Below are 12,536 nucleotides of genomic sequence, written 5' to 3' on the forward strand. Positions count from 1 at the left end.
CACACTAGTATGTCTCTCAGTTCCTCATCACTGCAAAACCACATTTTCAAATGGCAATCTCAGACACTTTACACTGTCCTTCAACAAACACCAAAATATCAAGGACCAACCACACTCAATGCCAGAAAGAATAAGATCAAGACTAAGATAAAAACCCCTGTTAAAATAAACTAAGAAAAATATATGGCAGTGAGAGGGGGGGGGGGTCTAGTGACAAGTCTATCAAAATGAGACATCACTCTCAAAAACAGACCATTTTTTATTTATTTTTTTTTACAAATGTTACTTCTTAAAACGCCTGAATTTACACTCCATTGCACCGAAATATGTCCCAGAAAAATCTAGGTCATGACATCATTAAAGCTAGCCAAGTCTGATGAATGAGTGAATCACAGCTGTATCCAAAGAGGTTGTGACAAAAACAAACCAAGAGAAGAGTCGCAACAAAGACACTAGCATCCCGACTTCCCTCCAACACACCAAGACACTAGCATCCCGACTTCCCTCCAAACACAAGACACTAGCATCCCGACTTCCCACCAAACACAAGACACTAGCATCCCGACTTCCCACCAAACACAAGACACTAGCATCCCGACTTCCCTCCAAACACAAGACACTAGCATCCCGACTTCCCACCAAACACAAGACACTAGCATCCCGACTTCCCTCCAAACACAAGACACTAGCATCCCGACTTCCCACCAAACACAAGACACTAGCATCCCGACTTCCCACCAAACACAAGACACTAGCATCCCGACTTCCCTCCAAACACAAGACACTAGCATCCCGACTTCCCACCAAACACAAGACACTAGCATCCCGACTTCCCTCCAAACACAAGACACTAGCATCCCGACTTCCCTCCAAACACAAGACACTAGCATCCCGACTTCCCTCCAAAACACAAGACACTAGCATCCCGACTTCCCTCCAAAACACAAGACACTAGCATCCCGACTTCCCTCCAAACACAAGACACTAGCATCCCGACTTCCCTCCAAACACAAGACACTAGCATCCCGACTTCCCTCCAAACACAAGACACTAGCATCCCGACGTCCCTCCAAACACAAGACACTAGCATCCCGACTTCCCTCCAAACACAAGACACTAGCACCCCGACGTCCCTCCAAACACAAGACACTAGCACCCCGACGTCCCTCCATACACAAGACACTAGCACCCCAACTTCCCTCCAAAACAAAACATACAGTGTCAAACATTTGTCTTTATAAAAGTGAGGGTTGGATTCATTTTTAAAATGTATTCGCAGCCATTTGAATAGAAAACATAACAATGACTCTTTCAGACCTGGTTTCTTTGCTTGGTGAACAGTCAGTCAGTCAGTCCTGTGTTCCTTTGTCTTATTTGGTCAGTGGTTCAAGGCAACTGACATTTAGCGGTGTTTATTTATCCATGAGAGAACCATGGAGAGGAAGAGATGTGTTCTAGTTGGTAAAAGAACTAGAACACATCTCTCCTTTCATATAAAAAAACCCCACAGATTCATCATCATTATTCTCTGGTATGGATGGTCAACTTAGCCTGGATACCAGTCGGTTTTGTGCTATCGTTCCACTCATTGCCACTCCTCGTCAATGCCTAACATTGGCAAGAAGTGGAACGTTAGCACCAAACAGGTCTGGTTTTCAGGCTAGTAGTCACCTGGCAACAAGCTGAATCACCCCACTGTTTCACTGATACGCTCATCATTCAGGTTCAACCAGGTGACCTTATAGACTGGGTCACCCCAATATGGGAATTAAGAGAGGGGGGGGGGGGGGGTTAGGAGCATGAGACTCCCTCAGGGGTGGGCTGGTCCACTCCAGACTCCCTCAGGGGTGGGCTGGTCCACTCCAGACTCCCTCAGGGGTGGGCTGGTCCACTCCACTCCTCCTCAACATGTTGCAGCATGTGCCTTGGAGCCCCCTTTAAGACAGGAGACAGAAACACACACAGGAAGAAATCAACTATGAGACACACAACTCAGATAGTAGATATGTCAATACCAATAGGGGTGATTGGAGTACCCATCCACTTAGCAGAAGAAGGTCTGCCTCTTACTAGGGCTGGCACAAATACCGTACAAACTGTGTAACCAACGGTTGCGGACGAAAACAATAGGATGTAATAACAGCTGACAGACAGTTTGACCAAACGCATCATGGGCACACTCAATGGCTGCCTGCTATTGTGATGCAATCATTTCCATGGTAACGTATGATGTACATTCTAATGATTTTACCTGGCGTGGCTCATGCAATGGAATGGATTTTTGTTGCTATTCGAACGGTTACAGTGGGGCAAAAAAAGTATTTAGTCAGCCACCAATTGTGCAAGTTCTCCCACTTAAAAAGATGAGAGAGGCCTGTACTTTTCATCATAGGTACACTTCAACTACGACAGACAAAATGAGGAAGAAAAACCAGAAAATCACATTGTAGGATTTTTAATGAATTTATTTGCAAATTATGGTGGAAAATAAGTATTTAGTCACCTACAAACAAGCAAGATTTCTGGCTCTCACAAAAAGTATAATACAATCTATAACCATCACAGCTCTACGTCTGACCGACTAATACGACCTATAACCTTCACAGCTCTACCTCTGACCCACTAATACGACCTATAACCATCACAGCTCTACCTCTGACCCACTAATACGACCTATAACCATCACAGCTCTACGTCTGACCGACTAATACGACCTATAACCTTCACAGCTCTACCTCTGACCCACTAATACGACCTATAACCTTCACAGCTCTACCTCTGACCGACTAATACGACCTATAACCTTCACAGCTCTACGACTGACCGACTAATACGACCTATAACCTTCACAGCTCTACCTCTGACCCACTAATACGACCTATAACCATCACAGCTCTACGTCTGACCCACTAATACGACCTATAACCTTCACAGCTCTACCTCTGACCCACTAATACGACCTATAACCATCACAGCTCTACCTCTGACTAATACGACCTATAACCATCACAGCTCTACCTCTGACCGACTAATACGACCTATAACCATCACAGCTCTACCTCTGACTAATACGACCTATAACCATCACAGCTCTACGTCTGACCGACTAATACGACCTATAACCATCACAGCTCTACCTCTGACCGACTAATACGACCTATAACCATCACAGCTCTACGTCTGACCGACTAATACGACCTATAACCTTCACAGCTCTACCTCTGACCCACTAATACGACCTATAACCTTCACAGCTCTACCTCTGACCCACTAATACGACCTATAACCATCACAGCTCTACCTCTGACCCACTAATACGACCTATAACCATCACAGCTCTACCTCTGACCCACTAATACGACCTATAACCATCACAGCTCTACCTCTGACTAATACGACCTATAACCATCACAGCTCTACGTCTGACCGACTAATACGACCTATAACCTTCACAGCTCTACCTCTGACCCACTAATACGACCTATAACCATCACAGCTCTACCTCTGACCCACTAATACAACCTATAACCATCACAGCTCTACCTCTGACCCACTAATACGACCTATAACCATCACAGCTCTACCTCTGACCGACTAATACGACCTATAACCATCACAGCTCTACCTCTGACCCACTAATACGACCTATAACCATCACAGCTCTACCTCTGACCCACTAATACAACCTATAACCATCACAGCTCTACCCCCGACTAATACGACCTATAACCTTCACAGCTCTACCTCTGACCCACTAATACGACCTATAACCATCACAGCTCTACCTCTGACTAATACGACCTATAACCATCACAGCTCTACCTCTGACTAATACGACCTATAACCATCACAGCTCTACCTCTGACTAATACGACCTATAACCATCACAGCTCTACCTCTGACCCACTAATACGACCTATAACCATCACAGCTCTACCTCTGACCGACTAATACGACCTATAACCATCACAGCTCTACCTCTGACCCACTAATACGACCTATAACCATCACAGCTCTACCTCTGACCGACTAATACGACCTATAACCATCACAGCTCTACCTCTGACTAATACGACCTATAACCATCACAGCTCTACGTCTGACCGACTAATACGACCTATAACCATCACAGCTCTACCTCTGACCGACTAATACGACCTATAACCATCACATCTCTACGTCTGACCGACTAATACGACCTATAACCTTCACAGCTCTACCTCTGACCCACTAATACGACCTATAACCTTCACAGCTCTACCTCTGACCCACTAATACGACCTATAACCATCACAGCTCTACCTCTGACCCACTAATACGACCTATAACCATCACAGCTCTACCTCTGACCCACTAATACGACCTATAACCATCACAGCTCTACCTCTGACTAATACGACCTATAACCATCACAGCTCTACGTCTGACCGACTAATACGACCTATAACCTTCACAGCTCTACCTCTGACCCACTAATACGACCTATAACCATCACAGCTCTACCTCTGACCCACTAATACAACCTATAACCATCACAGCTCTACCTCTGACCCACTAATACAACCTATAACCATCACAGCTCTACCCCCGACTAATACGACCTATAACCTTCACAGCTCTACCTCTGACCCACTAATACGACCTATAACCATCACAGCTCTACCTCTGACTAATACGACCTATAACCATCACAGCTCTACCTCTGACTAATACGACCTATAACCATCACAGCTCTACCTCTGACTAATACGACCTATAACCATCACAGCTCTACCTCTGACCCACTAATACGACCTATAACCATCACAGCTCTACCTCTGACCGACTAATACGACCTATAACCATCACAGCTCTACCTCTGACCCACTAATACGACCTATAACCATCACAGCTCTACCTCTGACCCACTAATACGACCTATAACCATCACAGCTCTACCTCTGACCGACTAATACGACCTATAACCATCACAGCTCTACCTCTGACCCACTAATACGACCTATAACCATCACAGCTCTACCTCTGACCCACTAATACGACCTATAACCATCACAGCTCTACCCCCGACTAATACGACCTATAACCATCACAGCTCTACCTCTGACCCACTAATACGACCTAAAACCATCACAGCTCTACCTCTGACCCACTAATACGACCTATAACCATCACAGCTCTACCTCTGACCGACTAATACGACCTATAACCATCACAGCTCTACCTCTGACCCACTAATACGACCTATAACCATCACAGCTCTACCTCTGACTAATACGACCTATAACCATCACAGCTCTACCTCTGACCCACTAATACGACCTATAACCATCACAGCTCTACCTCTGACCCACTAATACGACCTATAACCATCACAGCTCTACCTCTGACCGACTAATACGACCTATAACCATCACAGCTCTACCTCTGACCGACTAATACGACCTATAACCATCACAGCTCTACCTCTGACCCACTAATACGACCTATAACCATCACAGCTCTACCTCTGACCCACTAATACAACCTATAACCATCACAGCTCTACCCCCGACTAATACGACCTATAACCTTCACAGCTCTACCTCTGACCCACTAATACGACCTATAACCATCACAGCTCTACCTCTGACTAATACGACCTATAACCATCACAGCTCTACCTCTGACTAATACGACCTATAACCATCACAGCTCTACCTCTGACTAATACGACCTATAACCATCACAGCTCTACCTCTGACCCACTAATACGACCTATAACCATCACAGCTCTACCTCTGACCGACTAATACGACCTATAACCATCACAGCTCTACCTCTGACCCACTAATACGACCTATAACCATCACAGCTCTACCTCTGACCGACTAATACGACCTATAACCATCACAGCTCTACCTCTGACTAATACGACCTATAACCATCACAGCTCTACGTCTGACCGACTAATACGACCTATAACCATCACAGCTCTACCTCTGACCGACTAATACGACCTATAACCATCACATCTCTACGTCTGACCGACTAATACGACCTATAACCTTCACAGCTCTACCTCTGACCCACTAATACGACCTATAACCTTCACAGCTCTACCTCTGACCCACTAATACGACCTATAACCATCACAGCTCTACCTCTGACCCACTAATACGACCTATAACCATCACAGCTCTACCTCTGACCCACTAATACGACCTATAACCATCACAGCTCTACCTCTGACTAATACGACCTATAACCATCACAGCTCTACGTCTGACCGACTAATACGACCTATAACCTTCACAGCTCTACCTCTGACCCACTAATACGACCTATAACCATCACAGCTCTACCTCTGACCCACTAATACAACCTATAACCATCACAGCTCTACCTCTGACCCACTAATACAACCTATAACCATCACAGCTCTACCCCCGACTAATACGACCTATAACCTTCACAGCTCTACCTCTGACCCACTAATACGACCTATAACCATCACAGCTCTACCTCTGACTAATACGACCTATAACCATCACAGCTCTACCTCTGACTAATACGACCTATAACCATCACAGCTCTACCTCTGACTAATACGACCTATAACCATCACAGCTCTACCTCTGACCCACTAATACGACCTATAACCATCACAGCTCTACCTCTGACCGACTAATACGACCTATAACCATCACAGCTCTACCTCTGACCCACTAATACGACCTATAACCATCACAGCTCTACCTCTGACCCACTAATACGACCTATAACCATCACAGCTCTACCTCTGACCGACTAATACGACCTATAACCATCACAGCTCTACCTCTGACCCACTAATACGACCTATAACCATCACAGCTCTACCTCTGACCCACTAATACGACCTATAACCATCACAGCTCTACCCCCGACTAATACGACCTATAACCATCACAGCTCTACCTCTGACCCACTAATACGACCTAAAACCATCACAGCTCTACCTCTGACCCACTAATACGACCTATAACCATCACAGCTCTACCTCTGACCGACTAATACGACCTATAACCATCACAGCTCTACCTCTGACCCACTAATACGACCTATAACCATCACAGCTCTACCTCTGACTAATACGACCTATAACCATCACAGCTCTACCTCTGACCCACTAATACGACCTATAACCATCACAGCTCTACCTCTGACCCACTAATACGACCTATAACCATCACAGCTCTACCTCTGACCGACTAATACGACCTATAACCATCACAGCTCTACCTCTGACCCACTAATACGACCTATAACCATCACAGCTCTACCTCTGACTAATACGACCTATAACCATCACAGCTCTACCTCTGACCCACTAATACGACCTATAACCATCACAGCTCTACCTCTGACTAATACGACCTATAACCATCACAGCTCTACCTCTGACCCACTAATACGACCTATAACCATCACAGCTCTACCTCTGACTAATACGACCTATAACCATCACAGCTCTACCTCTGACCCACTAATACGACCTATAACCATCACAGCTCTACCTCTGACCCACTAATACGACCTATAACCATCACAGCTCTACCTCTGACTAATACGACCTATAACCATCACAGCTCTACCTCTGACCCACTAATACGACCTATAACCATCACAGCTCTACCTCTGACCCACTAATACGACCTATAACCATCACAGCTCTACCTCTGACCCACTAATACGACCTATAACCATCACAGCTCTACCTCTGACTAATACGACCTATAACCATCACAGCTCTACCTCTGACCCACTAATACGACCTATAACCATCACAGCTCTACCCCCGACTAATACGACCTATAACCTTCACAGCTCTACCTCTGACCCACTAATACGACCTATAACCATCACAGCTCTACCTCTGACCCACTAATACGACCTATAACCATCACAGCTCTACCTCTGACCCACTAATACAACCTATAACCATCACAGCTCTACCTCTGACCCACTAATACGACCTATAACCATCACAGCTCTACCCCCGACTAATACGACCTATAACCTTCACAGCTCTACCTCTGACCCACTAATACGACCTATAACCATCACAGCTCTACCTCTGACCCACTAATACGACCTATAACCATCACAGCTCTACCTCTGACCGACTAATACGACCTATAACCATCACAGCTCTACCTCTGACCCACTAATACGACCTATAACCATCACAGCTCTACCCCCGACTAATACGACCTATAACCTTCACAGCTCTACCTCTGACCCACTAATACGACCTATAACCATCACAGCTCTATCTCTGACCCACTAATACGACCTATAACCATCACAGCTCTATCTCTGACCCACTAATACGACCTATAACCATCACAGCTCTACCTCTGACCCACTAATACGACCTATAACCATCACAGCTCTACCTCTGACCCACTAATACGACCTATAACCATCACAGCTCTACCTCTGACCCACTAATACGACCTATAACCATCACAGCTCTACCCCCGACTAATACGACCTATAACCTTCACAGCTCTACCTCTGACCCACTAATACGACCTATAACCATCACAGCTCTATCTCTGACCCACTAATACGACCTATAACCATCACAGCTCTACCTCTGACCCACTAATACGACCTATAACCATCACAGCTCTACCTCTGACCCACTAATACGACCTATAACCATCACAGCTCTACCTCTGACCCACTAATACAACCTATAACCATCACAGCTCTACCTCTGACCCACTAATACGACCTATAACCATCACAGCTCTACCCCCGACTAATACAACCTATAACCTTCACAGCTCTACCTCTGACCCACTAATACGACCTATAACCTTCACAGCTCTACCTCTGACCCACTAATACGACCTATAACCTTCACAGCTCTACCTCTGACCCACTAATACGACCTATAACCATCACAGCTCTACCTCTGACCCACTAATACGACCTATAACCATCACAGCTCTACCTCTGACCCACTAATACGACCTATAACCATCACAGCTCTACCTCTGACCCACTAATACGACCTATAACCATCACAGCTCTACCTCTGACCCACTAATACGACCTATAACCATCACAGCTCTACCTCTGACCGACTAATACGACCTATAACCATCACAGCTCTACCTCTGACCCACTAATACGACCTATAACCATCACAGCTCTACCTCTGACCCACTAATACAACCTATAACCTTCACAGCTCTACCTCTGACCCACTAATACAACCTATAACCATCACAGCTCTACCTCTGACCCACTAATACGACCTATAACCGTCACAGCAGTCCGTGTGTTACAGTCTATGTCCTGTGTAGGAACACTCAATACCTGCTTGGAGCCTATAACCGTCACAGCAGTCCGTGTGTTACAGTCTATGTCCTGTGTAGGAACACGCCATACCTGCTTGGAGCCGTTGCGAGCGGTGAAATACTGATCGCAGTTCTTCCATCGACACTTGAGGTTCTGTGTGTTGGGAGAGGCGTGGTCTTGGAGCAGGTGCTGCTGAAGGTGATCCAACACTCCAAAGATCAGAGAACAGCCATGCCACTGGCAGGAGAGAAGAGACAGGGGGGAGTTAGATCAGAGAACAGCCATGCCACTGGCAGGAGAGAAGAGACAGGGGGGAGTTAGATCAGAGAACAGCCATGCCACTGGCAGGAGAGAAGAGACAGGGGGGGGATTTAGATCAGAGAACAGCCATGCCACTGGCAGGAGAGAAGAGACAGGGGGGGGGGGGGGGGAGTTAGATCAGAGAACAGCCATGCCACTGGCAGGAGAGAAGAGACAGGGGGGGATTTAGATCAGACAACAGCCATGCCACTGGCAGGAGAGAAGAGACAGGGGGGGGATTTAGATCAGAGAACAGCCATGCCACTAGCAGGAGAGAAGAGACAGGGGGGGGATTTAGATCAGAGAACAGCCATGCCACTGGCAGGAGAGAAGAGACAGGGGGGGGGGGGGGGGAGTTAGATCAGAGAACAGCCATGCCACTGGCAGGAGAGAAGAGACAGGGGGGGATTTAGATCAGAGAACAGCCATGCCACTGGCAGGAGAGAAGAGACAGGGGGGCGTTAGATCAGAGAACAGCGTTCAGAAAGTGTACTAACAACTAAATCCACTGAGCCATAAAGGTTCCCCAGTCTTACCCAGCAATGACCCCTTCACATCCCAGCAGAGACCCCTTCACATCCCAGCAGAGACCCCTTCACATCCCAGTCCCCTGTCTTACCCAGCAGAGACCCCTTCACATCCCAGCAGAGACCCCTTCACATCCCAGCAGAGACCCCTTCACATCCCAGTCCCCTGTCTTACCCAGCAGAGACCCCTTCACATCCCAGCAGAGACCCCTTCACATCCCAGTCCCCTGTCTTACCCAGCAGAGACCCCTTCACATCCCAGCAGAGACCCCTTCACATCCCAGTTCCCCAGTCTTACCCAGCAGAGACTCCTTCACATCCCAGTTCCCCCAGTCTTACCCGACAGTGATAGTTCTGGATCAGGTTCAGTTTGACCGCCTGCACACTGCCGTCATAGCAACCAGTGTAGATCTGAAACACAGATGAACATCGGTAATCATCTGATACGTTCCGTTCCACCAGACATGTTTTAATGAAAGAGAGGGGGGGGACTGAACAGACAGAGGGGACACTGACCAGACAGAGGGGACACTGACCAGACACTGACCAGAGAGAGAGGGGACACTGACCAGAGAGAGAGGGGACACTGACCAGAGAGAGAGGGGACACTGACCAGAGAGAGAGGGGACACTGACCAGAGAGAGAGGGGGGACTGACCAGACAGAGGGGGACACTGACCAGAGAGAGGGGGACACTGACCAGACAGAGGGGGACACTGACCAGACAGAGGGGGACACTGACCAGACAGAGGGGGACACTGACCAGACAGAGGGGGACACTGACCAGACAGAGGGGGACACTGACCAGACAGAGGGGGGACTGACCAGACAGAGGGGGGACTGACCAGACAGAGGGGGGACTGACCAGACAGAGGGGGGACTGACCAGACAGAGGGGGGACTGACCAGACAGAGGGGGGACTGACCAGCGAGAGAGGAGACTGACCTGCGAGAGAGGGGACTGACCTGCGAGAGAGGGGACTGACCTGCGAGAGAGGGGACTGACCTGCGAGAGAGGGGACTGACCTGCGAGAGAGGGGACTGACCTGCGAGAGAGGGGACTGACCTGCGAGAGAGGGGACTGACCAGACAGAGGGGGGACTGACCAGACAGAGGGGGGACTGACCAGACAGAGGGGGGACTGACCAGACAGAGGGGGGACTGACCAGACAGAGGGGGGACTGACCAGACAGAGGGGGGACTGACCAGCGAGAGGGGGGACTGACCTGCGAGAGGGGGGACTGACCTGCGAGAGGGGGGACTGACCTGCGAGAGGGGGGACTGACCTGCGAGAGGGGGGACTGACCTGCGAGAGGGGGGACTGACCTGCGAGAGGGGGGACTGACCTGCGAGAGGGGGGACTGACCTGCGAGAGGGGGGACTGACCTGCGAGAGGGGGGACTGACCTGCGAGAGGGGGGACTGACCTGCGAGAGGGGGGACTGACCTGCGAGAGGGGGGACTGACCTGCGAGAGGGGGGACTGACCTGCGAGAGGGGGGACTGACCTGCGAGAGGGGGGACTGACCTGCGAGAGGGGGGACTGACCTGCGAGAGGGGGGACTGACCTGCGAGAGGGGGGACTGACCTGCGAGAGGGGGGACTGACCTGCGAGAGGGGGGACTGACCTGCGAGAGGGGGGACTGACCTGCGAGAGGGGGGACTGACCTGCGAGAGGGGGGACTGACCTGCAAGAGAGGGGACTGACCTCAGAGAGGGGGGACTGACCTGAGAGAGGGGGGACTGACCTGAGAGAGGGGGGACTGACCTGAGAGAGGGGGGACTGACCTGAGAGAGGGGGGACTGACCTGCGAGAGAGGGGACTGACCTGAGAGAGGGGGGACTGACCTGAGAGAGGGGGGACTGACCTGAGAGAGGGGGGACTGACCTGAGAGAGGGGGGACTGACCTGAGAGGGGGGACTGACCTGAGAGGGGGGACTGACCTGAGAGAGGGGGGACTGACGAGAGAGGGGACTGACCTGAGAGAGGGGGGACTGACCTGTAGCACATAGATTTGGGACTGAGGACAGAGGACTCACCATATTCTTGTGGATTGCCATACACATCACCATGTCTGTGTGTCCACCGTACACCTGCAGACGATCATGTGACTGTGTGGGGGGGTAGATCAAATTCAGAGCATTAACTACGGCATAAAAATAAACTGGTTAGTGTACAGTCTGGCTTTAATGTGGAGGGACAGACACATGGCTACCAGCTCTACCGTGGGTTGGAGAGGGGAGACTGACCTGTAGCTCGTAGACGCGGACCAGTTTGTCAAGACAGGCAGTGACCATCACCTTCCCCAGGATGGCCACCACTGTGACAGCATGACTATGTCCTTTATAGATACGCACCAACTCTCCAGTCTAGAGAGAG

The 12,536-nt window shown here is 49.0% G+C and overlaps 1 protein-coding gene across 2 annotated transcripts in view; it reads right to left on the reverse strand.

Moving 5' to 3' along the window:
* Positions 1–246: 246 nt before the first annotated feature.
* Positions 247–12,536, reverse strand: part of znf106a (zinc finger protein 106a) — a 48,685-nt gene continuing 36,395 nt past the window's right edge. Inside the window, exons 16-20 of one of the 2 annotated variants that reach the window (XM_036963088.2) lie at positions 12,407–12,526; positions 12,197–12,268; positions 10,500–10,571; positions 9,424–9,570; positions 247–1,935 (exon numbers count right to left, since the gene is read on the reverse strand). In XM_036963088.2, coding sequence (XP_036818983.2) covers positions 1,873–1,935; positions 9,424–9,570; positions 10,500–10,571; positions 12,197–12,268; positions 12,407–12,526 — 474 coding nt within the window. In that variant the 3' untranslated portion in view covers positions 247–1,872. Of the gene's footprint in view, positions 1,936–9,423; positions 9,571–9,964; positions 10,067–10,499; positions 10,572–12,196; positions 12,269–12,406; positions 12,527–12,536 lie in introns of those variants that run through there. The other variant, XM_036963093.2, reaches the window with a different exon arrangement.

This window comes from Oncorhynchus mykiss, chromosome 25, assembly GCF_057628025.1.
Source record: "Oncorhynchus mykiss isolate SJ-2025 chromosome 25, ASM5762802v1, whole genome shotgun sequence".
NCBI classification, from domain to species: Eukaryota; Metazoa; Chordata; class Actinopteri; order Salmoniformes; family Salmonidae; genus Oncorhynchus; species Oncorhynchus mykiss.